Below are 22,798 nucleotides of genomic sequence, written 5' to 3' on the forward strand. Positions count from 1 at the left end.
TGATCATCCTCTCCAAATACAATCTGGTTCGTCCCGAGCTTTCTCTCGGGCCAGCTGTGGTATTTAAAGGTGAACTTGCCAATTGAGTACCCATAGCGCATGATAATCTAAAGAATCACCAATCTCCAGGAACGACCTTCTCCTTGGCCAACGGAATGTTTCTTTGGTATTTTGTTCCACCAGGGCGGCAAGGGGGAATATAGGGGTCAGGGTGCTTCCACTCTGCCAATTTGACCTCAGTTTTGCGAATGATTTGCTCTAATTCATCAGGGTTATTAACTGTCTTGTTGGCTTCGAACTGAGCTCTAATCTTCAAGGTTTCTTGTCTGTATGCATCGAACTTCAATGAGCTGTCGAAGGCAGTTCTTAATGCTTTTCTGAACAAGGACGCTACTCTGCGCGAGTTGGCTTCCGTGAAAGGCATGATGGGGCCCGACATGGCTATTAGCGTACTAGGTGTAAGTGAATTTTTGTGCAGTTTTCATTGGTCGTGAATGGTTTGTATGCAGTATGTTCTACAGGCAGGAATATATAGAAAGAATGAACTAGTCGACAATGAAGTAGGATAATTTTAATTGTACATAGAGTAAATAGTAGTTTCAGCTGTCGATGCACATCAAACTTCCGACAAACGAAAGTATCAATCTTGCTCTGCACTCGATAATATCCTCTGGCACCAACCAAATAAGAGCTCCTAACTTTCTTGCAATCGAGATTGCCAACTTGGCGTTTGCGTACTTTTCGTCGTCGCTTAAGTTATTACCTTGATAAACCAAGTCGTAGTCAACATATCCTGGCTTGAGTCCATTCAACACGTTTAACAAATAGACACCGCTGCTGACCGAAGAGTCTTTGAAGGAGCGAATAGTAGACGATTTTCCTCCTTTTTGAACCTTCTCGTTGGCCCACTTCAAAATGTCAGAATCACTAACATTGTGGCCCCCTGACCTAAGCAGTGCCAAAGTGTTGATGATGTTACGTCTCATCAACTGCCACACCAAACCCAAGGTAAGCAATTTGTTGGCATCGACAATGTCAGAACCTTCAATACCCACCAAGGAGAAGTTGCTAGCCTTTCCGACTTCGACCGCATAATTGGTGTTCTCGAGAGCTTTGAATCTGGAAATTGGAGCTCCACTAGCTGGTCGTTGATTAGCATGTTTCAATGATACACTTCCCGGCAATACTTTGTCGAACGCTTGCAAAAGAATTAAACCATCTCTCAAGTCCTCGAAAAGAGAGACAACTGGTGGGTCGACATCTAAAGAGTTCAACCAGAGAGTGAACACTCTAGCTTCTCTCTCTCCTTCTGCGTCAAAGTCTTCGATTTCTGGCTTCTCGCTTTCCTCAATAGGATCTAAACCAGGGTAAGTATTGAATAAGTGAGCAACGAAAGCCAAGTTTAACTTTGGATTACCAGCAACTAAGGAGGTTGGAGTCAAGTATTTTCTGCACCCTATCTTGTCGGCATTCAGCAAAACCTTTTCAGCTCGCTGCAAAAGGTCAGAAGTCTTCAATGGCGATAAATCACAATGTTCTGGTTGCAACTGGTTAAGCAAGACGGTATAGTTCTCACCGTCACTGATATCCTTGGAGAAGTTGGCCACTCTTCTTTCTGAACCAGCGTTCTTCAAGTGGTAGTTGAACCATCTCAACAAAATTTGCTCTGGAGGAAGTCTCAAGAACTGCTCCAATGTTTCGTCATCTTCAAGTAATCGGTACAATTCTGGGTGAAGCTTAATATCAACCTTGGATAAAAGGCCACGACGTATAATTTGCCAAATTAAGCCCAATATCAAATGTTCTTTTCCGTCAATAATATCGTCGGTGTGTACATTGACTACCACGCATCCTATAGCCTTGGCAGAGTTAATGACAATGTTAGCATTTTCCGACATTTGAAAGTTATTCAAAACCTTCTTCTTGGCAGAAGGCATATTGAGCACTCTGGTGTCAATAGTGTCAGGTACGGAGTCATTGATCAACTTGGACAATACAAGACCATCACGACATTCATCGAACACCTGAAAGGTTTCTGTGTCGAAAGGAAGTCTGTCTCCAATATGGGGATCGCCAGCTAAGACCGAATTAATGTGTCTGGTAAATTCGATTCTTTCTTCATCATTGATCGTGTGGGTTGTTCCTGAAGTTTTACCCCCAATATACTTCTTCTTGGCAGCACCAGCGGGCGACTTTGGAGTAGGAGAAGTAGCAAATCCATCTCCACCTGTGGAAGGTCTTGGGGACGTAGGGATCGGCGCAGCATTGGGTTTCAAACCACCAGACGCTTCCTCCTTAAGTTTTGCCATCAATTGCACGTAATCTTCAAGTTCAACGTGTCCTGAAGCATCGACATCCACTTCTTTCAATGTCTCTCGAGCCTCATCATAGGTATAGTTGCCCCTTTTCGAAACAGCATTGATGACATCCTTTTTTTCAGCCCAGCCCTTCTCCTCGATATCAATGTTGCGGAAGTCCTCGATAATTCCGAACAATTCCGATTGATCTAGAACTGGATACTTTTTTTGCAACTTCAACACATTCATTGTAGATGTTGACTCCGCCCTTTGTTCCAGAACTTGAGTTCATGACTGCTTGGTAATTCCTTATGTAAGCGCTTGCTATTTATAAATCGAGTTGAAAATATCACTGTTCCGTCATTTCGTGTCTGTAGATTCAATTCCAAGAGCTGGGGGGACTTTTCTCAGGTGTTTAGACTCCCTCTCGACCTTCGATCAAAGATCAAGTTCCCTACAAACTGTATGTCCTGCATGTAGTGTATATAGAACTGTGTAAAGCTTACTGCTACATCCATATTGGCACCGGGGTAATTGAGTTGGTTTTTGTTTATGTTAGTGTGTTCTTTGTAACAGAATGTCATTGAGATCCAATAAGCAAATTGAACTGACAGTATCAGATCAGGTACCGACCTTTTCACTTGAACCCGTGCATTTACAATTCGACCTAAATGGAACATTACGAAAAGTATTAGTACAGAATAACGTTTTGTATTTAATTCGAAGTACTGTCGTATCACGAATAGATTTATCCCGGCCCTCAGCTGTCGGCAATTGTCCGCTTCCTCAGACAAAGTCCAAAATAAGAGACAGTTGGCTACACCCCAACGGAAAACACCTTATCATTTCATTCGAGGATTTAACATATTACTATCTTCATATTTCGTATCAAAAGTTTAAGCCTTTGACTAAATTTAAGGGCTTGAATGTTGCCCAATTGATATTCTTGAGCTCCAAAGAAGATTCAACCGTTGATGCGAGCCTGCTCTTGCTCACATGCAAAGATGGAGCAGTTCATCTTGGCCATATTAAAGCTCATGGAAGTTCACAAGAGGGAAAGCGTGATGATAAGCATCTAAAACAAGTCTATAAAAACTCGGAGACATATCTTGGAATAAGCATATCAAATAATGGGACCCGAATCACAATCTTGACGACGCTGCAGGTTTTATATTGGGATTGTTTCGAGTTGACCTTCCCGGAATTATTAAGTGTTTTCAAATTAGCACCTGTATCTCAAAACCTAACTGCAGATGTGAGTCTGCGTTCTGTATTCAAGGATTCCTCCGAAGGATGGGTGATTATTGATCGTGATTCCAATAGTTTGGTGTATCCCGCGGGCAATGGTACTCAGATTAAACAGCTTCCTATCACAAAAGAGAACTCCAAGTATGATCAGGACTCGATAACTATATCAAAGCATCATTTGTTGTTCTTGAATCATCAAGAAATTAACGTTATAAACAGACTTACAAATAATCTCACCACTCACATAAGTCTTGAGGATATCTGGCTGGACGCGGAGCCCGTCATTGGTCTTGCCCTGGATTTTCTCTGCTCCACCTTCTGGGTCTATACTGCAAACAGTATATTTGAAATTGTGATTGCAAATGAGTCAATTTCGGTGTGGTTCGACTATTATAAGCTAGGCGATTTTGATCAAGCACTAAAGTGTATAAACCCAAGCGACCCTACCGCCAAGATAAAGATTGACTTCATTCATATTAAGCAGGGATATGACCTTCTCCAGAAAGGTCTCTTCGGATCACCGGTTCTGAATGAATGCCCGGATAGCGATGCAATTGATTTGCAAATCAAGGGTATAAGAAAGTTAGGAGATCTGAATGAGCCATTCGAGAAGGTATGCTTAATGCTCTTGAACTTACAGGATGTCCACAATGCTAACTTCCGAGCCTTGAATTTGTCCAATACCTTACTCATTGAGTATCTATTGACAAAGTTCAAAGCAGTTAAGCAGCAGTCCAACACCGTAAGGCTAACAGTACTTTCTACCTGGATTGTTGAGTTGATGCTGAGACAATTGTACACTACAGAATCTGCTGCAAATGTTGCGAAGTCATCTGCAACGGGAGCTTCTGATCTCAGCATTTTGGAGAAGGAACTTGAAAGAATCACAGACCAATTTCACTCCTTTTTGAAAAACAATGAAAAGTTTCTTGATCTGAGCAGTGTTTACCAAATTCTTAAGGACTTGTGTTTGTCGGAACAACTAGTTTACTTTGCCGAGTTGAAGCAAGATTTCGAGTTTTTGGTCCATTATCATGTCGACATGTCAGACTGGGATATGGCTTTGAAAAGTTTGGTAAACCTTTACATTTCCGATAAAAAAGCGGCACTCAAGTGTGTTTATGATACGTCAACAATTTTGCTAATCAATAGTTCAAAGAAAACTGTTGATACCTGGCTTAAATTTGATGGGTTGAAGTTTGAGGATCTACTTCCCGCGATAATGGTGTACAACAAGAACAACCAGAGCATGGACTACAATGAGAATCAGACATTGAAGTACATGCAGAAGCTAATCATAGAAAGAGGAAGTAACGACTCACTAGTCAATAATACTCTTTTAAGTCTCCTTATCACTTATCCAAAACGTCTGAATGAATCGGAGAATTTGCTCACCAAACAACTAGTACGATTACTAAACCAATTTAAGTCTGATGATCACAATTCTGTTTCTTTCGACACTGACTTAATTTTGAGGCTCTGCTTGGCAAATTCCCGTTACGAGGCCGCAATAATAGTCCTCATTAATGAGAAGAAGCTATACTTCGATGCAATGCAATTGGCTCTTAGCGTGAAGTCTCTCGAAATGTCAGAGCTCATTTTAAGAAAGTTTGAAGAGACAACAGACTCAGAAGAAGACTACGAAAAACCTAAAGACTCACAGGAGAATATTGACCGCATTGGCTTGGAATACAACAATCACGTAATTAAGAGGGATCTCTGGTTACAATACGCAAAGTACTTGATTCAGGAGGATGGTGATCGAAAATTATACAAGGAAATTGTAAAACGAAGCCTTTCAAAGGAATCTCAGCCAGATGGTAATCTTGAAAATGACAGCGATGAGTTGCGCTTAAAGCAAATTCTCAAGTACTTGCTCGAACTTTCATCCAGAACTGACAAGATAAAGGTTCTCACGATTAAAGATCTCTTGCCTTTATTTCCCAAGACGATTTTGGTAAATAACTTCAAGGAGGAGATCGTGGAGTCTTTGAATGAGTATAATCTGAAGATCAGTACTTTAACGACCGAATTGGACTCCTCTTTGATTACGTCAAAGAAGTTGCGATCGCAGGTTAAGGATGCATTGTTGGAAACGAAGAAAGGCACCATTCATACTATCATCGAACCAGGAGAGCCTTGTCGTTTGTGCAACAATCTATTGATTAACAAGAACTTTGTCTGCTTTCCCAACTGTCACCACGCTTTTCATAAAGATTGCATAGCTAGGTACTTTTTGCAACTGCGCGGAGATTATCAGTTCAAGCGTATTTTCCTGGAATTCAAAAAGAATTCTTCGCTGGCCAGCAGGGAAGAGCTTGACTCCTTGATGACCGCGGAGTGTATCTTGTGCAATGCATCCATTATAGATACCATCGATAACGATTTACTTGCAGATTCTCCGAATGTGGGGTTGAACTGGGACTTGTGATCACGTGCCGTCTGAAGATTTTCCCAGTGGCATCTCATCGCATCCCATCGCATTTAGTACACTTGAGGCGTAATGGGGAAGACACAAAAGAAGAATAGCAAGGGTCGTTTAGATAAGTACTATTTCTTAGCTAAGGAGAAGGGTTATAGAGCTCGTTCGTCTTTTAAAATCATTCAAATCAACGAAAAATATGGACACTTTCTTGAAAAGTCCAAAGTAGTCATCGACTTGTGTGCCGCTCCAGGGTCATGGTGTCAAGTGGCGTCGAATTTATGTCCTATAAACTCATTAATCATAGGTGTTGATATTGTTCCTATCAAGCCATTACCTAATTGCATAACATTTCAGTCAGATATCACAACTGAAGATTGTCGCTCCCGGTTGCGGGGACATATGAAGACATGGAAAGCGGACACTGTTTTGCACGATGGAGCTCCGAACGTTGGTTTAGGATGGGTTCAGGATGCATTTACTCAATCCCAATTGACATTGCAAGCATTAAAGTTGGCCGTTGAAAACTTAACACTTGGTGGTACTTTCGTGACAAAGATTTTCCGGTCCAGAGATTACAATAATCTTATGTGGGTCTTTCAGCAGTTATTCGAGAAAGTCGAGGCCACAAAACCCCCAGCATCTCGTAATGTGTCAGCTGAAATCTTTGTCGTTTGTAAAGGGTTCAAGGCTCCAAAGAAACTTGATCCACGTTTGCTTGATCCGAAGGAGGTGTTTGAGGAGTTGGCCGACGGACCCCAAAACAACGAAGCAAAGATCTACAATCCTGAGAAGAAAGTCAGGAGAAGACAGGGTTACGAAGAGGGTGATTATCTTTTATATCATGAACTTCCAATCCTTGACTTTATCAAAGATGAAGACCCCATCAATACATTGGCCACGCTCAACAAGTTGACTATGCCAGACAAAGATAATCATGAATGGAAGATCGTCAAAAAGTTGAAATCGTATACTCCAGAACTAGTTGAGTGTTTCACTGACTTGAAGGTTTTGGGGAAAAAGGAATTCAAGCATATATTGAAGTTCAGAAAGCAAGCCAGAGAACTCTTGGGCCTTGATGTACCTGAAGAGACCAAGCCAGAAATAGAAGTTGAAGAGCTCACAGAGGATCAAAAGATAGACAAGGAGCTCCAGGCAATGACCGAGAAACAAAGACAGAAAGCCAAAAGAATCAAGAAAAACGCCAATGAATTGAAACAGAAGGAAATCCAACGTATGCAAATGAACATGTTGACAGACATGAATGTCGGTATTGACGCTGCAAAGATTGGGTCTGAGTCACTTTTCAACTTGAGCACCGCTGAGAAGACAGGAGAACTTGACAAATTAGCAAAAGGTAAAAGACAAATGATTTTCAGCAATGAAGAAATTATTAAGGACAACGATATTTACGTTGACGAAGACGCACCTCAGGAGTCTGATGATGAGCTAGATGCCCTTGAAGCACAATTGGATGATATGTATAGTGCTTATCAGAATCGAAAGGCTGAAAGGGATGCTAAATTCAGAGCTAAGCAGAGGCGTGGGGATGATGACGACGAGCCTTGGGAAGGACTTCAGTCTGATAAAGAGGAGTCGGATGTCGAGATGGCAGACAACGACGATGATCACAGCTCTGACTCAGACGACGATGAGCATATATCGACACTCATTGCAGAACAGAAGGCCAAGAATGGATTGTCTCGTCAAGCGAGTCTGTTCTTTGCTTCAGACCCCATTTTCAATGCGTTCGATGATGAAGAATTGTTGGCAGAGATGGGCAATGACGAGTCTAAACGAGGTGCAAGCTCGACTAAACCACAAGAGCCTGCTGTTTCTGAAACTAAAGATATCGCTGACTCCAGTGATTCTGAAGACGATCAAGGATTCGAGATTGTGAAATCCAATAATGACGATGACGAGATCGACATAAGTTCTTCATCTGATGAAGAGTCGGGTAGCAAGAAAAACCACCTGTGGGACATAGACCTTGCAACAGTAGAGGCCATGACTATGGCTCACCAGTTGGCCTTGGGACAAAAGTCGAAGAACGACTTGGTGAATGAAGGTATTAATAAGTATTCGTTCCGTGACCACGAAGGCTTACCAGATTGGTTTGTTGACGAAGAAAAGAAGCACTCAAAGATCACAAAATCCATAACCAAAGAGGCTGCAGCTGCCATCAAAGAGAAGCAAAAACAGCTCAATGCTCGTCCGATTAAGAAGGTATTAGAGGCTCAGGGCCGGAAGAAGATGAGAGCCTTAAAGAGACTTGAAAAGTTGAAGAAGAAGTCTGACTTGATTAATGAAGATAGCGCGAAATCTGAGGCAGATAAGGCTGACGAGATCCAGAAGCTTATGAGAAAGATGACGAAGAAACAAACCAAGAGACCAAAGGCCACAGTTGTGGTTGCGAGAGGGTCTAATAAGGGTTTGAGCGGCAGACCGAAGGGTATCAAAGGAAAATACAAGATGGTTGATGGTGTTTTGAAGAATGAACAAAGAGCATTACGGAGAATTGCGAAAAAGCATCGCAAGTAATTATAATAGTTGGTGCTGGTCTGTGCCTAGAGCAATAGAGATAATGTGATCATTCAATAGACAAAGAAGTTTTTATGCGCTGTTACGTAAGTCTGGGTATTCCAAACGTGTTCGTGGTCTATTTTGGGAAAAATGTGCAGCAATTTCCCCCAGCGTGGTATGTTTAGACGATCTTGAATAATATGCAGGATTTATAGCGGACGAAGATTTGAATAAAAAGCGCCATAACAGGCCCATGTTAACCAAAGCAGTTCTAATGGCTTTGGCGTTGGATAACATAACAGGTAATGATGTCTCAATTTTCATGTAGTTGTTTTCTGAGCAAACAGGTCTCGTTTTCGATAGCTCAGCCATCAATGTTAAAATGAACTAGTGACCCGCATTTGCATGCATTAAAAGAGGCAATGTGCCGGATATTCCGGGCTATAATGATCATGCACAGATAATAGTGCATCATAAGTGCATAATGTGGCCGATCCCTTTCGTTCTATCGGATAATTAGTCGCACTCATTTAAAAGTTCTTTCTCTTTACTTTACAAGTTTTGGGTTTCACTAAACTCTTTCATTTTAGTTAGCCGCTCCACAGAGTGGTGAAACCATCGTTTCAGACGCGCCGCTCCTGCATCGTATAAGTCGTCTCAGTAACAAAAGGCTGCTCCACCTCTGTTTAAAGAGGAAAAAAAGACGACAGCAAAGACACGGCCTTTCAACCTTCCGCCTTTACTACTTGCTTCAAGGAGACGAGTGAATACTCTGCTCTGCGGCTACCATACGGCTAGTTTTGGCATCCTGCTTTCCCTGAATAGCGTCCATTCCTTTTGGTTTTTATTTCACTCACTTTGTTCAACTTTTTTGCCGACTACGTTCGTTCCTTTTTGCTAGCCACAAACTGTCACAGCTATCACAACCCCAGTGTGCATCCTAATTCAAACTATAATCATTCCTAGCAAACCTTTATCTTCTCGGTCATCGTGCTATTGTCTCGTCATCGTTCAGCATGTCATCATTGCCAATCCCATCGCATATGAGCAGTGGAGGGGGCAGAATGCACCGCCATCGTCGTTCGGGTGCCATCTCGGGTGACTTTGATGCCATGGGCTTGGGGTTATTTTCGTCGCCTCCTCCTTTTGCTCTGTCCGCTTCGTCAAACCAAGGTTTACCCTTATCCGATGACTTGGATAGACACTTCCAATTTGATAACGAAAAAGACTTTACAAACAAACCAATCTCGTCCAGCTTTGCCTTTCCATCCAAGAGTCCAGACCCTTCATATCCAGCTTCTCCACAGCATAGTTGCGCGTCTCCAATTAGACGTCCACGTCCTTCTTCAGTGCTAAACTCCCCCATCAGAATGGCTTCGCAAAATCGTCCCCAGTCACAAGTTAACTCTCCACTGACGAAATTTTTCATGACCGAAGAGACTAGTTTAGACGCTCAAAATGTGCCGGACCCCCTCATTGACTTAGATGATGTACTTCATTCAAATTTGCATATCGGTGATCAGTCTACCATTGGAACGCCGCATGATGACTTCTTGGCTTCGCCATTCATCAAACCAAATGCGAGTCCTTTCGTATCATCCCCTCTCTCGGTTCAAAATACGACACTTTTTCACCAGCCGATACACGAAGCAACTGCCGATGATATTGCTGAAGAGCTCGAAGACAAGAAAGGCACAAGAGTTTCAGATGATGATTGTGAGATTTTCGCCCAAGCACCAAATACGCTTACCGATTTTTATTACAATGGTTCTTGCAACTCGTCAACTTCGAGCTTGAGAAGTTTTTCTAATTCAAACAAGGTCACCAATCAGATGATTGAGAAAACATTCTCAAATGGATCAAAGGACTCTTATAACTCTGGTCAGAACCAGCTCAATTCGATTAATACTCCCCCCTCCAAACGGTCGGGGGCAATGGCTAATCGTTATCAGTCATTTTACGATCAACTGTATAAGATTTCGAATGCTTTGAAAGTTTCCTCATCAGAAAGTGTCAATTTGACTGTATCTACTAGCAATGATGTGGCTACTAACGATCTGAAAGAACGAACTCTAGGACATCTGAAGAGTTTGCAAAGTTTAAAGTCTACCTCCATGAAACGTAAGGTTGCCAAAGGAACACTAAGGTTTCAAGATGCGAGAGTGCACTACACACCACATTTGGCGATGGAGTCTACCAGTATGGAACGCCCTTCGGTGATGCTCAGATTGAGCTCGAAAACAGGGCTGAATTCTGAGAAACCTTTGGCTCCTAAACCTTACGCCGAACCTGTGGAGCAAACGCTACGCGCACATATGGAGCCCTTACTTGCCTCCAAGTTGTCGTCTAACAGCCCCAGTAGTTTAAAGTCTGAGACTTCATCGACTATTCTATCCGCGAATAGTACAGTCCAGTCGACCGATCATTCATCATTGTTGTCTGGCGGTGAGTATAATAAGGCGAAATCGTGGACTTCACTAAATGAAGAGAAGCCAAGCAAGGCACCATCCATAGTAGTGAGCACTGATTGTGAACAGGTTCCTTCCCCATCTACGGGCTCTACGTGCCAACAGTTTCCACCTAATAATGTGGAAGATGAACTTGCTGTCTCCTCGCGAACTTCTATAATAATTGATCCGTCTGTAGAACAGACATCCCCTAAGAAGAGTCCGAGACGAGCGGCCTCGCCTATTGAACTGTCATTTTTACGAAGCACTCAAATACCCAAATATGTCCCAAAAGATCTGACTACGCGAAGTCAGAAAATAGGGCACCGAAAATCAAAATCAATGTCACTATTGCTACACCGCTCATTTTCGGCAATCTCAAACTCGTCCGAGGTGACAGCCCTGGGGTCACCCGAAAAGCGGCACAGAAGATTTCGTGACTGGTTCAAGAAGTATAACGATTAAATGTATTGGTGTAATGGTTGCGTGTATAGTGATTAAATATGAACCAACAAAGATTAGCATCTACATTAAATCATGGATTATAATCTCGATGAAAAGTTTCTTCAGGACTTGACCAGCACGTTCGATGCTGCTGTTGCGAGTAAAGCCGTAGTGTACAATGGCTCTGGCACAAGCAAAGTCGTCCAGAGAGAGATGAACGGTACCACAGTCAACTTTCAGATTACTGAGCTAACAAACTTGACTCACCGGCCAGACAATATGTCTGGCAAACCATCCAACAATCCGTTCGAGAACCCAGAGCCTGAATTGACTGTACGGCCCACATATGGCGAGCAAGGTGAATTCAGAGTAGTCTTGAACAAGTTTCCTGTCATTCCACACCATTTTTTGCTCATTACCAAGAAGTATGAATCTCAAAACAGTCCTTTGTCTCCAATTCAGCTCTTTGACACGATCCGTATACTCATACACTTGAAGAAATCCTCTACTAAAAACTGGTTTGCTTTCTACAACTGTGGCCCAGAAAGTGGAGCGTCTCAGCCGCATAAGCATATTCAATTTTTAACGTTGCCAGAGAATTTCATTTCATATCCTGAAAAGATGATATCTACTGCTGCCCCGTTCGTGCCAGACTCCCAGAATGAACCACTTCAGGATGCTAACTTGCCTTTTGCTCATTTCGTGGCTAAATTTCCATCTATTGAAAAACTTGACAAAGAAACTGTTTCAATGTATTTTGCGTCCTTGTTGCAAGCAGTCTTAAACGTTCAGAACCGGAATGACTCGAATCATATATCTTACAACGTTGTACTCACGACCGAGTACATAATGCTTGTTCCGCGTTCTCATGCGAAGTATGAAAGCTTGGGAGTAAACTCGTGTGGAGCTTTGGGATTGTTTTTATGCAAGAACTCGCAATTAGTGGACATGATTGAAAAGGTCACCCCTGAGAAGATATTGCTCGAATGTGGGTACCCCAACAGCGCAGACTTAAAATTCACAGAGTACGACTACTAAAAAAATACACATATTGCCAAATTAGGAAGTCTAGAGCGTCCAATGAAACTGGTGCGAATTTTCTTTTGAGTGCACAATCATTCAAACACCTCTGTCCAAAATGGCATCTATGACATCTATAGTGAAGACGGCCGACTACATCTTGTCGAGGCCAACATTGTCTAAGATCATCACTCCAATTTCCAAAGCGTTTGTTTCCTATGCTGGATACAGGGAGATGGGTTTAAAATTCAATGATCTACTCATTGAAGAGACCCCAGTCATGCAAAAGGCCATTTCCAGATTACCCGAAGATGAACTGTACGCTAGAGTTTACAGAATGCTTACTGCTCATCAGTTGTCCTTGTCCCATCAACTTCTTCCCCCTAACAAAGCTGTCAAGCCGGAAGAAGACACTCATTACTTGGTGCCATACATCTTGGAAGCTGAAAAGGAAGCATTCGAGAGAGTGGAGTTGGACAACATTGATGTCGCTAAATAGATATAACGCTAATGCATAAGTACGGAGAGAACTCGTTACATGTAAGCTGTAAATTTGATCTATGTTGTCTATTATAATCTATAATGGCATGTAATGCATGCAATAGTCACATCAGCTCCACATACCGACCCTAAATTTTCTCAATTGCTCCAAAACCAAGAAAGTAACAATTGTATGAGGTCCGAGTCTAATGAAGGATGGGAGCCATCCGCGGAACATGAATCCAGCACCCTCATTCTTCACTGCGTTGGTCAATATTGAAACAGCGCTGCCCCCTTGTCCCTTCGCGTTCATGATCCTAGTCTTAACGACATCTGCTGGTGAACAAACTGTCGTAGCCACAAGACCTGCAAGCAACGAAGCACTAAAATGTGTTGATTTCTTTGAGGGATCCAAGTTCAAAGAGTCTACTAATAGCTTCTTTGCGATGTCATAAGTCACTACTTGTGATGCTGTCATTAAAATTCCACGAATAAGGTTGGGAGTCAAACCCCGAAACAATGACAGGGTGCTCTCCTCCTTAATTATTCGGTAGATACCATCAAATGCATTCTTGTAGTTACGCCTTTGCTCCTTGGGTAACGTCGAGTCGTTTTGCATCCTTATGTTAACAACGTCCGAGGGGTTTCCAACAAGTCCACCTAAGGCTCCTGATACCATAGACATAGGTAATAAGACTGCGGTCGTTGGGGTTACTTTATAATGGTCAACGTAAGTTTCTTTCAAAAACTCATACACCCCAAAACGAGCCGTAGAATATGTAGCTTGGCGAAGGAGCGAAGCAGTCAATCCCGAGTAGATTTTGAAGAAACCTTCATTCTTTATGATTTGGTACACCATTGACCCTAAAGATTGTCCTCTTTGAGATGCGGTTTGAAGTCTTACCTTGGCAAGATCTAGCGGATGGGTCACTAAGCAAGCAGCCATACTGGCAGCTCCACCGTACCAAAATCTGTTGTTAGTCTCAGCTCACGATAAGTTTAAGATATACACCTACGGATAATTAACCTTGGTCGTAGAAGGCATTGGTAATTTGTTAAGAAGTTTGAGTCAAGTACGTTCCTGAATAAAAAAAAATTGGTTTTGTGTCGCTGATCGGAGATGTGCGGATGGGAGGAGTTGGTGTTATCGTAATCCGAGTAGGTCTAGGAGCGTATATGTCTCTTAGCTCGTTCGTCGTGGAATATGAAACAAGATTCTCACTTAAGTATCCAATTTTGATGAATAACTGAGGGGTGAGGTTGCGGAAAAACTCGGAGAGAGAGCTCCGAGACTTGAAACCCCACTTCAGCCTCACGCAGTCCCGGCGTAAAACGGGTTAGATAATGTTTATAGCATAGGTTACTTGAGGTTCAGTGCCAACTGTTCATATAATGCTCCTAGACGTTCCTCTAGAACTGCTTTATCCATAAATGATACAGTACATACTATTGCATGCTACTTGAACAGATGTCAGGGTAAATGCGATTCAGTCCGCATTCTCAATTAAATGTTATTTGTGAATTTGCAAAATTTAGCCAAATCACATAATAGCTCCACTCCGGATTGCGAGTAACCGAGAAGAAATTGAAAATGTATTCAAATTACCTATACGTACCCTCTTCAAACGTTCAGCTTGTGCTCTACCAGCGCCTTGGTATCCAGAGCTAAGCTAAAGTGGTCAGAGTCTTGTATCCTATCATCATCAATATCGTGCACCGTCAAAGTCTTGTGGAACCGTTCCGGACCCAAAAATATGAAGACAATCATGTATGCGAAAACTGCACCACAAAATATCGCCATCACCTTACCATAGTCGTAAGCATCCGTAGCTCCTCCGAGCTTGACGGGGAATCGAGTGCCTATCTCTGCCTCAATGGTGGATGATGCCGATGATGCCAAATTCCCAAGTTGATAAGTGAGACCCGAGAGAAACGTTCTATGTGTCGTGTTCACTAGTTCCAAGAGATGTACAGGAGCCACTCCCCAGGCACCCATCACCCCAAAGTTCAAAAAGAAGTACCCACCAATAATGCCACTTACATTACTGGAGAAGAAAGATGGGTACAAAAAGGCGCCGCTAAAAATGCAGCAAATTATGATAGTGAGTCGCCTTCCAAGCAACTCTGTGAGTTGTCCGAAGAAGAGACCACCACAGATGGCCCCCAAATTTACCACGACCATAATAACAGTCTTTGCATCTGGCCCTATTCCATGCTGTTTCACTAATAATGTGATGAACAAATCCTGAGACCCATGGGACATGAAGTTGAAGCCGGACATCAAGAATACCAAGTAGACGAACATTAACCATTCTGTTTTCATTGTTGTGAGTATACTTCTGTCAAACCACAGATCTACTACACCCAGCTTTGCTGCAAGCACTTTCTTCTCCTTCTTCATATTGATGAATGTCTTAGATTCAGGGAACCATAACCTCCAAACAATAAGAATGAGTGGAAGTCCAGCTGAGAACCAGAAAAGCGCTCTCCAACCTTGATCCCCTTTGTATGTATCTCCAAAAGCTCTGAAAAACACGACGGCGAGCAAATATCCCAAGTTGTATCCCGGGAGAAAAAGGCCAGAGAGTATAGAACGTGCTTTCGGAGGCTGGTCTTCAAGGGCTGTGCATGATGCCACCCCGTACATTGCACCCATAGCAATTCCAAATAAAGCACGTACTGCTAAAAATTGGGGATAAGTCTGAACAAAGCCAGTTCCAATCTCTAAAACGACGAATAACCCACAAATGAAAATATAAGGGTACTTCCTTCCGAAATAATCGGACATTATTCCAAAGATAAAAGCGCCAACAGATCTAAGCATCAAAACAAGTGTCACTCCCCATGTGATCTCTGTAATATCCACCTGCAAAGTATGAGCAATCTCTGGGGCACTTGCTGATACGCAAAAGAAGTCCATAGAATCTACTGTCCATGCAAGAAAGCCAAGGAGATAAAAATTCCAGTTGGAAGAATTCATCAATTTCAAACCTGGTATTGGGTTCAATACCTGCCAAACAGTCAGCTCTGTCTTGCGAATGGGAATATCAAACAAGGTAGTGATTCTAGTCGCTAAGTATTTCTTGACCGCCGCTTTTGAGATATCGGGCTTTTCATTGTAAAGATCTTCTTCCCTAGCTTCATGAATGGAAATGGAACTATTCGAGGACTCCTCTGGAGGATTATCCACCTTTGTCATACTTTGGCTAGTCTGATACTCAACTTTAGAATTGAAGTGGGCCACCTATATTTATTACTTTCTATCGTGGGGGTTGCGATCCGGGTTTGAGTGGGGTTCTCTTTTAGTGGCAGATGCCGTACGTCAATCTGCATATAACCTTCGATAAGTGTGGGGAAGTGGGGGAACCCGCGTGAATACTTTCCCACCGTGACTTCATGGGCAACTATAATCACTGGCCTCCTGAGAAGAACCTTAGCAAGTTCAGCTCTAGCATACGTGAATGTGCTACTATAACTGTATGGAAACAAAATGTTCTTCTTCTATATCCCATTAGTTCGTGAGATCGGCAGCATCGGAGTTGAGATGTTTGCTCCGATCGTGCGGCTCAGAGCCAAGATTTGTGGGTGCCAAGGAAGTTGTCAACTAAAGCTGCGCAGACTTGTTTCTCGAGTAACCTTCAAACACTAAATACTCTCACGAGCTTTTATAGTGAAAGCATTGATGGAAATGCCACCCGAGGAAAGCTGCGAAACCAGGCTTATTTGCGGAAATTTGGAGCATCAAACAGCAAATTGCAGCACGCGGTTGAATCTAAGGCGAAATGCACTATTGCATGTACGGAGTTAGAGAACAGCCCACACATAGAGGAACTGTATCATGCTTATGTTCAAAGGGGGTCGACGGTATCTGTTGTAGCACCGCTAGGATAAGGGATGAGAAACTGAACAAATTTTACTTGACATACATCAACATCTCACACATTTACACGAGGTACTTTTGAGAAAGGAACGAGCTCGTTACAGAGCCGATTATGTTTGTACATGAAATTGAACTCTTTTGCTAGCGGGACGAAGAGTCCGTTGCAACATTGAAGTGAAAATACGATCATCGAAATGAATCAAGTAAAATGAGGTTGCCCAAATACAATAAGTTCGAAAGACACACTGAGCTTAATACTGACACTAAAGGTACTACTCCTACGAGGTGAAACGTGGCTGAACGAAACTCAACGATCCTCACAAAAAGGTTTTTTGTTTCAATTCGCAATTCAATGTTCTACTATTGTTCAAAGGCTGTTCATGGTACTTTTGAAGCTAAGCTAAACATGTCTGCTCGACAGAGTTTCTTCAAGTTCTTCAACACTTCCCATGTCTGATTTACCATCATCGAATTCATCCGTAATCAAGTCATCTCTCTCCATTCCCATATCTGCACCACGGTTCTCTGGACCAATTAAAGTGATGAGTATAACGTACGCGAAGACCGCTCCCATAAAAATGGCCATAACCTTTGCATAATCGAACACGCCATCCTTTCCTTCGACATGAAGTGGAAATCTCTCACCTATAGTTGTCTCAATAGTTGAGCTAGCGCTTGAGCACAAATTACCCAACTGATAAGATATACCAGTCACGAATGCACGATACTGAGGTGGGGCCAACTCAGAAAGGTGAATAGGAATCACTCCCCACGCGCCTTGGACGCCAGTTTGGAGAAAAAATGCGCCTGCGTTGATACCTGAGCCTTTTATAAATGCCCAAGGGTAGATCATAGCACCACCAATTATGCAAGCAATTATGATTGCAAAACGACGTCCAATAAATGTGGACATATGCCCGAACACTATTCCACCAAAGATTGCACCCAAGTTAGCAACTGAGTTCGTTACCGTTGATCTGTCTGAGCCGTAGCCGTACTGTACGGTCAATAACGTAGGATATAGATCTTGAGAACCATGGGACATGAAATTGAATCCCGACATTAACAAAACGGAGTATATCATGACAAGCCAATACTTCTTCATTGCTTGCTTAGCCTGAGAGTTGAATTGAAGTAATTTTGATGGCTCCTTCTCCTTTGCAGCCCTTCTTCTATCAAGCTGACGGAGAAAAGTATCTGTTTCAGGCATTGTCAATCTCCAAATTACGAAAATGAGAGCAGGGCCAGCCGAGAACCAGAATAAAGAACGCCAACCCTTGGCTGTCGTATCCGTTATTGCTCTCTGAAATACAACGACTAAGAGGTATCCCAAAGCGTACCCTTCTTGAAACATTCCACTAACAATACCTCTGGCCTTCACAGGACAATCATCAAGAGCACAAGCGGCACAGTTTCCAAACATTCCTCCCATAGCAATACCAAATATAGCTCTCACTCCCAAGAATTGCTGGTAGGTCTTAACGAAGCCTGTTCCGATCTGTAAGACGATCAAAAGTATCAAGTTAACAACATATGGCCATTTACGACCATATCTGTCACCCCACAAGCCAAAAATGACAGCACCAATTGAACGCAACATGAGAACTAAAGTGATTCCCCATGTGATATCTTTCACTGACCTATCCAAATCCTTTGCTATGTTGCTAACATTCAAAGACACTGCAAAAAAATCGAACGCATCCCATGTCCAGCCAGCCAAGCCCACCAAAAAGAAGTTCCATTGACGAGGCGACAATTCGCCAATCGAAGCAAAAGGATTGAAAATCTCATTCCATGAGTATTGGCTCCGCTCTTCCTTAGTAGGAACGAGAGTCGTAAACCTTGTTTTCACATATTTGATTACCGACCTCGAAGTAAACAGCGGCGGTTGCATAATATGCTTATTATGCTCTTGGATAGCCGTGGAGTGAATGGAAGACATCTCGTAGTTGACGATTTCTTGAAAAAAATTATTCCGTGCCAAGCCTTAACCGCGAATTTGACAGATTTGACAGGTTCCTGGAATGAGTCACTGAGTCACCTTGAATGAGTCACCTCTCGATTAATACTTTTTCGAAAAGAATGAAAAATCAGAGGTAGGGTAAAGCACAGTAACTTTTTGAACGATATAATTCAGGACAAAATTTGAATCCTTATAGATCCTGACAAATTTTCTACTCCGAGTGGGGTAGCTCCGGAGAAGGTGGGGTATATCCCGGGCAGGATGCGGCTCAACATGCATGACAAAAAAAGCCGAGATTTTCCCCACAAAGAATCTCAAACTAAGATTCAGAGGTACTTCATTTTTTAATAAACAAACACCATTACTGTATAAGCAATCATACTCCGTTAAGCAAACAATCTTGACAGAATCATTAAACATTTGCTTCATCACCAGCAACTTGTACATGATTAGGTAAGCAATCATTTTGTTGCACACACAAGCTTCAAACCATTCCCATCCAAACGAACGAGAGGCGGTCGGCATAGATAACATTTCAGTATTCACAGATTTTAGTATGACACTCAGACAACGTTACCAATCTACTTTACGGTGTTCTTATCTTGTAATATTTGACAAGTGAATGATCATACTGTTCAGGATTGAGCGTGCTTTTAGTACACTAAACAGACAAGATCATGGCCAATTCTAACAGTCTGAGCAAGGACTGAACATGTAAAAACGAAGTTCAACATGCATACCATATATATGCATGTCTGGTAAGTAACATCTTCTACAAATGGACAATATAAGTCTAGAAATTGAATCTATATGATTGTGAATTAATGACTATTGAACAAAGTAACTGAGTAGCGTAAGTCACCTGTAGAGTAAGCCCATATCATTTCTGTACGATCGACCAGGTGCGGTAATCTGCATTTCGAATACAAGAGGTTCTCTCTATCGCAACATCATCAGATCTTGAATACATTGCAAAGGCGCCACTCTTGTTAAGACAAAATTCCATGAGTGGCCCAATGACAAGGTCCACATACAAACACATTCGTGCCACTCACACCCCGATAAATTTGACTCAAAATTAGAACGATTAAATTGTCTACTTTTTACTAAAGATCACTCTTCCATGGATACATCAAATTACAATTCAAGATCAAGCTGAACACAAGCTAGATTCTCCTCGAGCAAAATAGCATCCAGTGAACTAGAAAGTTCGCGGTATCAATCGGATTCGCGATTACATCTCTGCAACTTAGAAAGAAGTCAAACCAATGTTAGTCAATCCATTTGCGAATATCAGCAAGTTCCCATACTTCCTATCAATTCATAAGAAAGCTAAAAAAAAAGACAAAACTACAGCGACCAATATTTAATATACTATTAACAATTATAACATTTGGTTGAGGAGGAAATATGATATTAAATCGTGTAACCGGACATCGCTCTATACTTCTTTTCAATAAATGGCTACAATGATACATTGCCATCATGAAGGACTAAGTATGACAGTCCTTATGCCGATCAAATGTACAAATCTCTCAACCAGACCATACCACGAGTAGCCGTATATGTTTCCCAGACGAACAAGTCTTGAAATTGACATCTAGAACATTAACGACGAGAATACAGTATACTGGTCAATGCATCAATAACCAACCTTCTATCATTCTATCATACTCTAGAATTTCATGAACAGGTATCAGAAAGTCTATGTATATTGAAAACATACGTTGATTCCCGGTTAGGTACAACATCTCCAATATCTGAAATTTTGCCCAAGCCGTAGAAGTATTTTCTATCGGCCAATAAGTTTGCTACGATAACTTGATAACTGTAAAGGCTCGTTTCTTGTTTAGCAACTCGTCCTTGGTTCTATCGATCACAGTAGGATACTCAGATTGCTATACTCGATATCATTCAAACAAGATATTATGCTCTCAGTACTCTATTCCGCAAGGACACCTACATATATTATTTTGGCAAACAATTCATGCTATTGGAACGTGGGAAGAATCATAAAGTCTTTACGGTTTGTGCTTCCTAGATTTGTTACACAGTCTACAGTGTATCAGGTACCCCCCTCATCAGACTCATTATGCCCTGCGCTTATATCCTCATTTCGTCTCTGAACAGACTTGTAGAAGGTTGTAGATACCGTAATTACCGTGTCCCTCTCAGTCTAAGCCTGTAGACAGCACGTTATTGAATGCCATCATCACTCCAGCAAAGAAGAATCACATTATACGGCTCCGTATACTTTTTTTGAGTAGTTGATGCTGTTTTGAGAAGGTGTACTTCTCAAATATGTATTTGATTGTAACATTCTCTATCATTTCTTTTATTATACCTTTTTGCTATTATAGTGATTTTATCAGCTTTATAGTGTGAGGGCCATTAAAGCTATCCACTTATCGACTATCTAATGCAATATTCACAACTTTTACTATGTAAGACTAAAGCTCATGTGGTTACCTATCTTGCTTTGTGCGAGCTATGGTTTGAGTAACTGACATTGTGTTTTGTGTACATAATTGTGCTATACCAGTGGAGGTTTTTGAGTGGAACCAGTGAGTTCCACTTTATGCGCCTGAAGTGAGCTCATTCCTAGTGACGAATACTACAACGATCGTTGTACAACTTATAAAATTGTCATCTTGTTTCTCGTATTAATATTTGTTCCTCACTATTTCCGGAAAGTTGTTCCTTGGTAGTAGCTCAATGTAACTCTAATTTCCAATTTAGACTAAATTGCCCTTTGTGGCATCGCCTACCCGTGCATTGTGCTTTGAAAGAGCAAGTGATAAGTAGGCGTATCCAAGATCCTTTGTCCGCAATTGATCCGTGGATCTCGAACATACACGTTAAAGGCCTTGATCTAAGGCAATGAAAGCGAGAAAGGTGGTAAGGTGGTGCCCTAATTGATATGTAGTATTTCATACAATCAAACCAAGAAGACAGGAAGCCAAAACCAAAAGATAAAGTGGGAAGTTGTTATGCTTTGGTACTGAAGCAACTGTAGTCTGAAGAGGCACCTTATGTTCATGTTACTATATGACCCAACTTGTGTGTAGAGTTGTTGATGATGGTATGTTTGTCCTAATTAGTCTTCCTAATTTTTGTATTTTTACTCCTCATCAAAATAATCATCAAGTAAACACCAGAGGCATATCGCTTAATTGTAGAATGTGCATACCTCAACGGCTCCCTTACCCATAACAAATAGAGGATCAGACCAAAAATTTTAGTTTGAGAGAATATGGAAGGTTATCATAACTCGAAGGGTTACTAGTGAGGCGATCAAGATGCCCTGCTACCGAATTGTCCCTCCCTCTCAACTGATGCCACCATTCACTCAGGTGGACAGTTCATCAAAAGCGTTCATAGAACCCAAATGGCAAGTATAGCTACCCTTGCCATAGATTACGACATGTGGACGGGCAGTAACCGTGGACGTTTGAGTTTATTTCACGCATCCTCATGGGCTCGATGGTAGGTTCCTCGGTATATGGTATATACGTTCTTAACGGGAGATCGCTTTATGTTTGGTCATTTAATCCGGAAGTAAACCGAAATACTATCGACACTTTCAAACGTATGCTGATTGAAACGAGCATATCATGAACTTTAGTTTTAGGGTGTCTCAGCTTTTATACTGGGTCAGAGATATAGAAGAAAGCATGTCAGACCGACCATATTGATAACGACTTCGATAGGCATACTTGGCAATGTTCCATTAATTAATTGGAAATGAATTCGCAACTCAAGCCCTGACCATGTTCTGCCACTTCTTCACCAACCACTATATCCCTAACAAAGCGCAGATTGCAGATTGATGTCCAGACAGGTAGATACACGATGGTTACCGGATTGGTTGCTCTTGCATGCCCTAATTGAGATACTTATGCCCGGTTCGAAGTTCTGTAAGGAATAGACCGATTCGAGAAGACCCGAACGCACGTAGTCCAAGAGTTCGTTTGGCTCGATGTTATGGGGATTATTACCGAGGTACGAGAAGGCGCTGCGGGTGAACCGTTATCACCCTGAGGATTTCCGTATACATCGGCCGATTGGGCCATC

The 22,798-nt window shown here is 42.0% G+C and overlaps 10 protein-coding genes across 10 annotated transcripts; 5 read left to right on the forward strand and 5 right to left on the reverse strand. All coding sequences in view use genetic code 12, as the record gives it.

The window, feature by feature from the left end:
* Window positions 1-115: 115 nt before the first annotated feature.
* On the reverse strand, window positions 116-439 carry PGUG_03432 (uncharacterized protein; the record flags this gene model as incomplete). Its single annotated transcript, XM_001484001.1, has 1 exon — window positions 116-439. The coding sequence occupies one exon, from the start codon at window positions 437-439 to the stop codon at window positions 116-118; it is 324 nt and encodes a 107-aa protein (XP_001484051.1).
* Window positions 440-599: 160 nt separating this feature from the next.
* On the reverse strand, window positions 600-2,546 carry SAC6 (fimbrin; the record flags this gene model as incomplete). The annotated part of the gene is made up of 1 exon (XM_001484002.1): window positions 600-2,546. The coding sequence occupies one exon, from the start codon at window positions 2,544-2,546 to the stop codon at window positions 600-602; it is 1,947 nt and encodes a 648-aa protein (XP_001484052.2).
* Window positions 2,547-2,874: 328 nt separating this feature from the next.
* Window positions 2,875-5,976, forward strand: PGUG_03434 (uncharacterized protein; the record flags this gene model as incomplete). The annotated part of the gene is made up of 1 exon (XM_001484003.1): window positions 2,875-5,976. The coding sequence occupies one exon, from the start codon at window positions 2,875-2,877 to the stop codon at window positions 5,974-5,976; it is 3,102 nt and encodes a 1,033-aa protein (XP_001484053.2).
* Window positions 5,977-6,048: 72 nt separating this feature from the next.
* Window positions 6,049-8,508, forward strand: SPB1 (27S pre-rRNA (guanosine2922-2'-O)-methyltransferase; the record flags this gene model as incomplete). Its single annotated transcript, XM_001484004.1, has 1 exon — window positions 6,049-8,508. One exon carries the CDS (start codon window positions 6,049-6,051, stop codon window positions 8,506-8,508), a length of 2,460 nt encoding a protein of 819 aa, XP_001484054.2.
* A 998-nt stretch (window positions 8,509-9,506) lies between these two features.
* On the forward strand, window positions 9,507-11,402 carry PGUG_03436 (uncharacterized protein; the record flags this gene model as incomplete). Its single annotated transcript, XM_001484005.1, has 1 exon — window positions 9,507-11,402. One exon carries the CDS (start codon window positions 9,507-9,509, stop codon window positions 11,400-11,402), a length of 1,896 nt encoding a protein of 631 aa, XP_001484055.2.
* Window positions 11,403-11,474: 72 nt separating this feature from the next.
* APA2 (bifunctional AP-4-A phosphorylase/ADP sulfurylase) lies at window positions 11,475-12,419 on the forward strand (the record flags this gene model as incomplete). The annotated part of the gene is made up of 1 exon (XM_001484006.1): window positions 11,475-12,419. One exon carries the CDS (start codon window positions 11,475-11,477, stop codon window positions 12,417-12,419), a length of 945 nt encoding a protein of 314 aa, XP_001484056.1.
* Window positions 12,420-12,519: 100 nt separating this feature from the next.
* QCR7 (ubiquinol--cytochrome-c reductase subunit 7) lies at window positions 12,520-12,900 on the forward strand (the record flags this gene model as incomplete). Its single annotated transcript, XM_001484007.1, has 1 exon — window positions 12,520-12,900. The coding sequence occupies one exon, from the start codon at window positions 12,520-12,522 to the stop codon at window positions 12,898-12,900; it is 381 nt and encodes a 126-aa protein (XP_001484057.2).
* A 111-nt stretch (window positions 12,901-13,011) lies between these two features.
* Window positions 13,012-13,827, reverse strand: PGUG_03439 (uncharacterized protein; the record flags this gene model as incomplete). Its single annotated transcript, XM_001484008.1, has 1 exon — window positions 13,012-13,827. The coding sequence occupies one exon, from the start codon at window positions 13,825-13,827 to the stop codon at window positions 13,012-13,014; it is 816 nt and encodes a 271-aa protein (XP_001484058.2).
* Window positions 13,828-14,502: 675 nt separating this feature from the next.
* On the reverse strand, window positions 14,503-16,080 carry JEN1 (Jen1p; the record flags this gene model as incomplete). The annotated part of the gene is made up of 1 exon (XM_001484009.1): window positions 14,503-16,080. One exon carries the CDS (start codon window positions 16,078-16,080, stop codon window positions 14,503-14,505), a length of 1,578 nt encoding a protein of 525 aa, XP_001484059.2.
* Window positions 16,081-17,161: 1,081 nt separating this feature from the next.
* Window positions 17,162-18,703, reverse strand: PGUG_03441 (uncharacterized protein; the record flags this gene model as incomplete). The annotated part of the gene is made up of 1 exon (XM_001484010.1): window positions 17,162-18,703. The coding sequence occupies one exon, from the start codon at window positions 18,701-18,703 to the stop codon at window positions 17,162-17,164; it is 1,542 nt and encodes a 513-aa protein (XP_001484060.2).
* Between the last annotated feature and the right edge of the window lie 4,095 nt (window positions 18,704-22,798).

This window comes from Meyerozyma guilliermondii, genomic scaffold (genome assembly GCF_000149425.1).
Source record: "Meyerozyma guilliermondii ATCC 6260 scaffold_4 genomic scaffold, whole genome shotgun sequence".
Classification (NCBI taxonomy): Eukaryota; Fungi; Ascomycota; class Pichiomycetes; order Serinales; family Debaryomycetaceae; genus Meyerozyma; species Meyerozyma guilliermondii.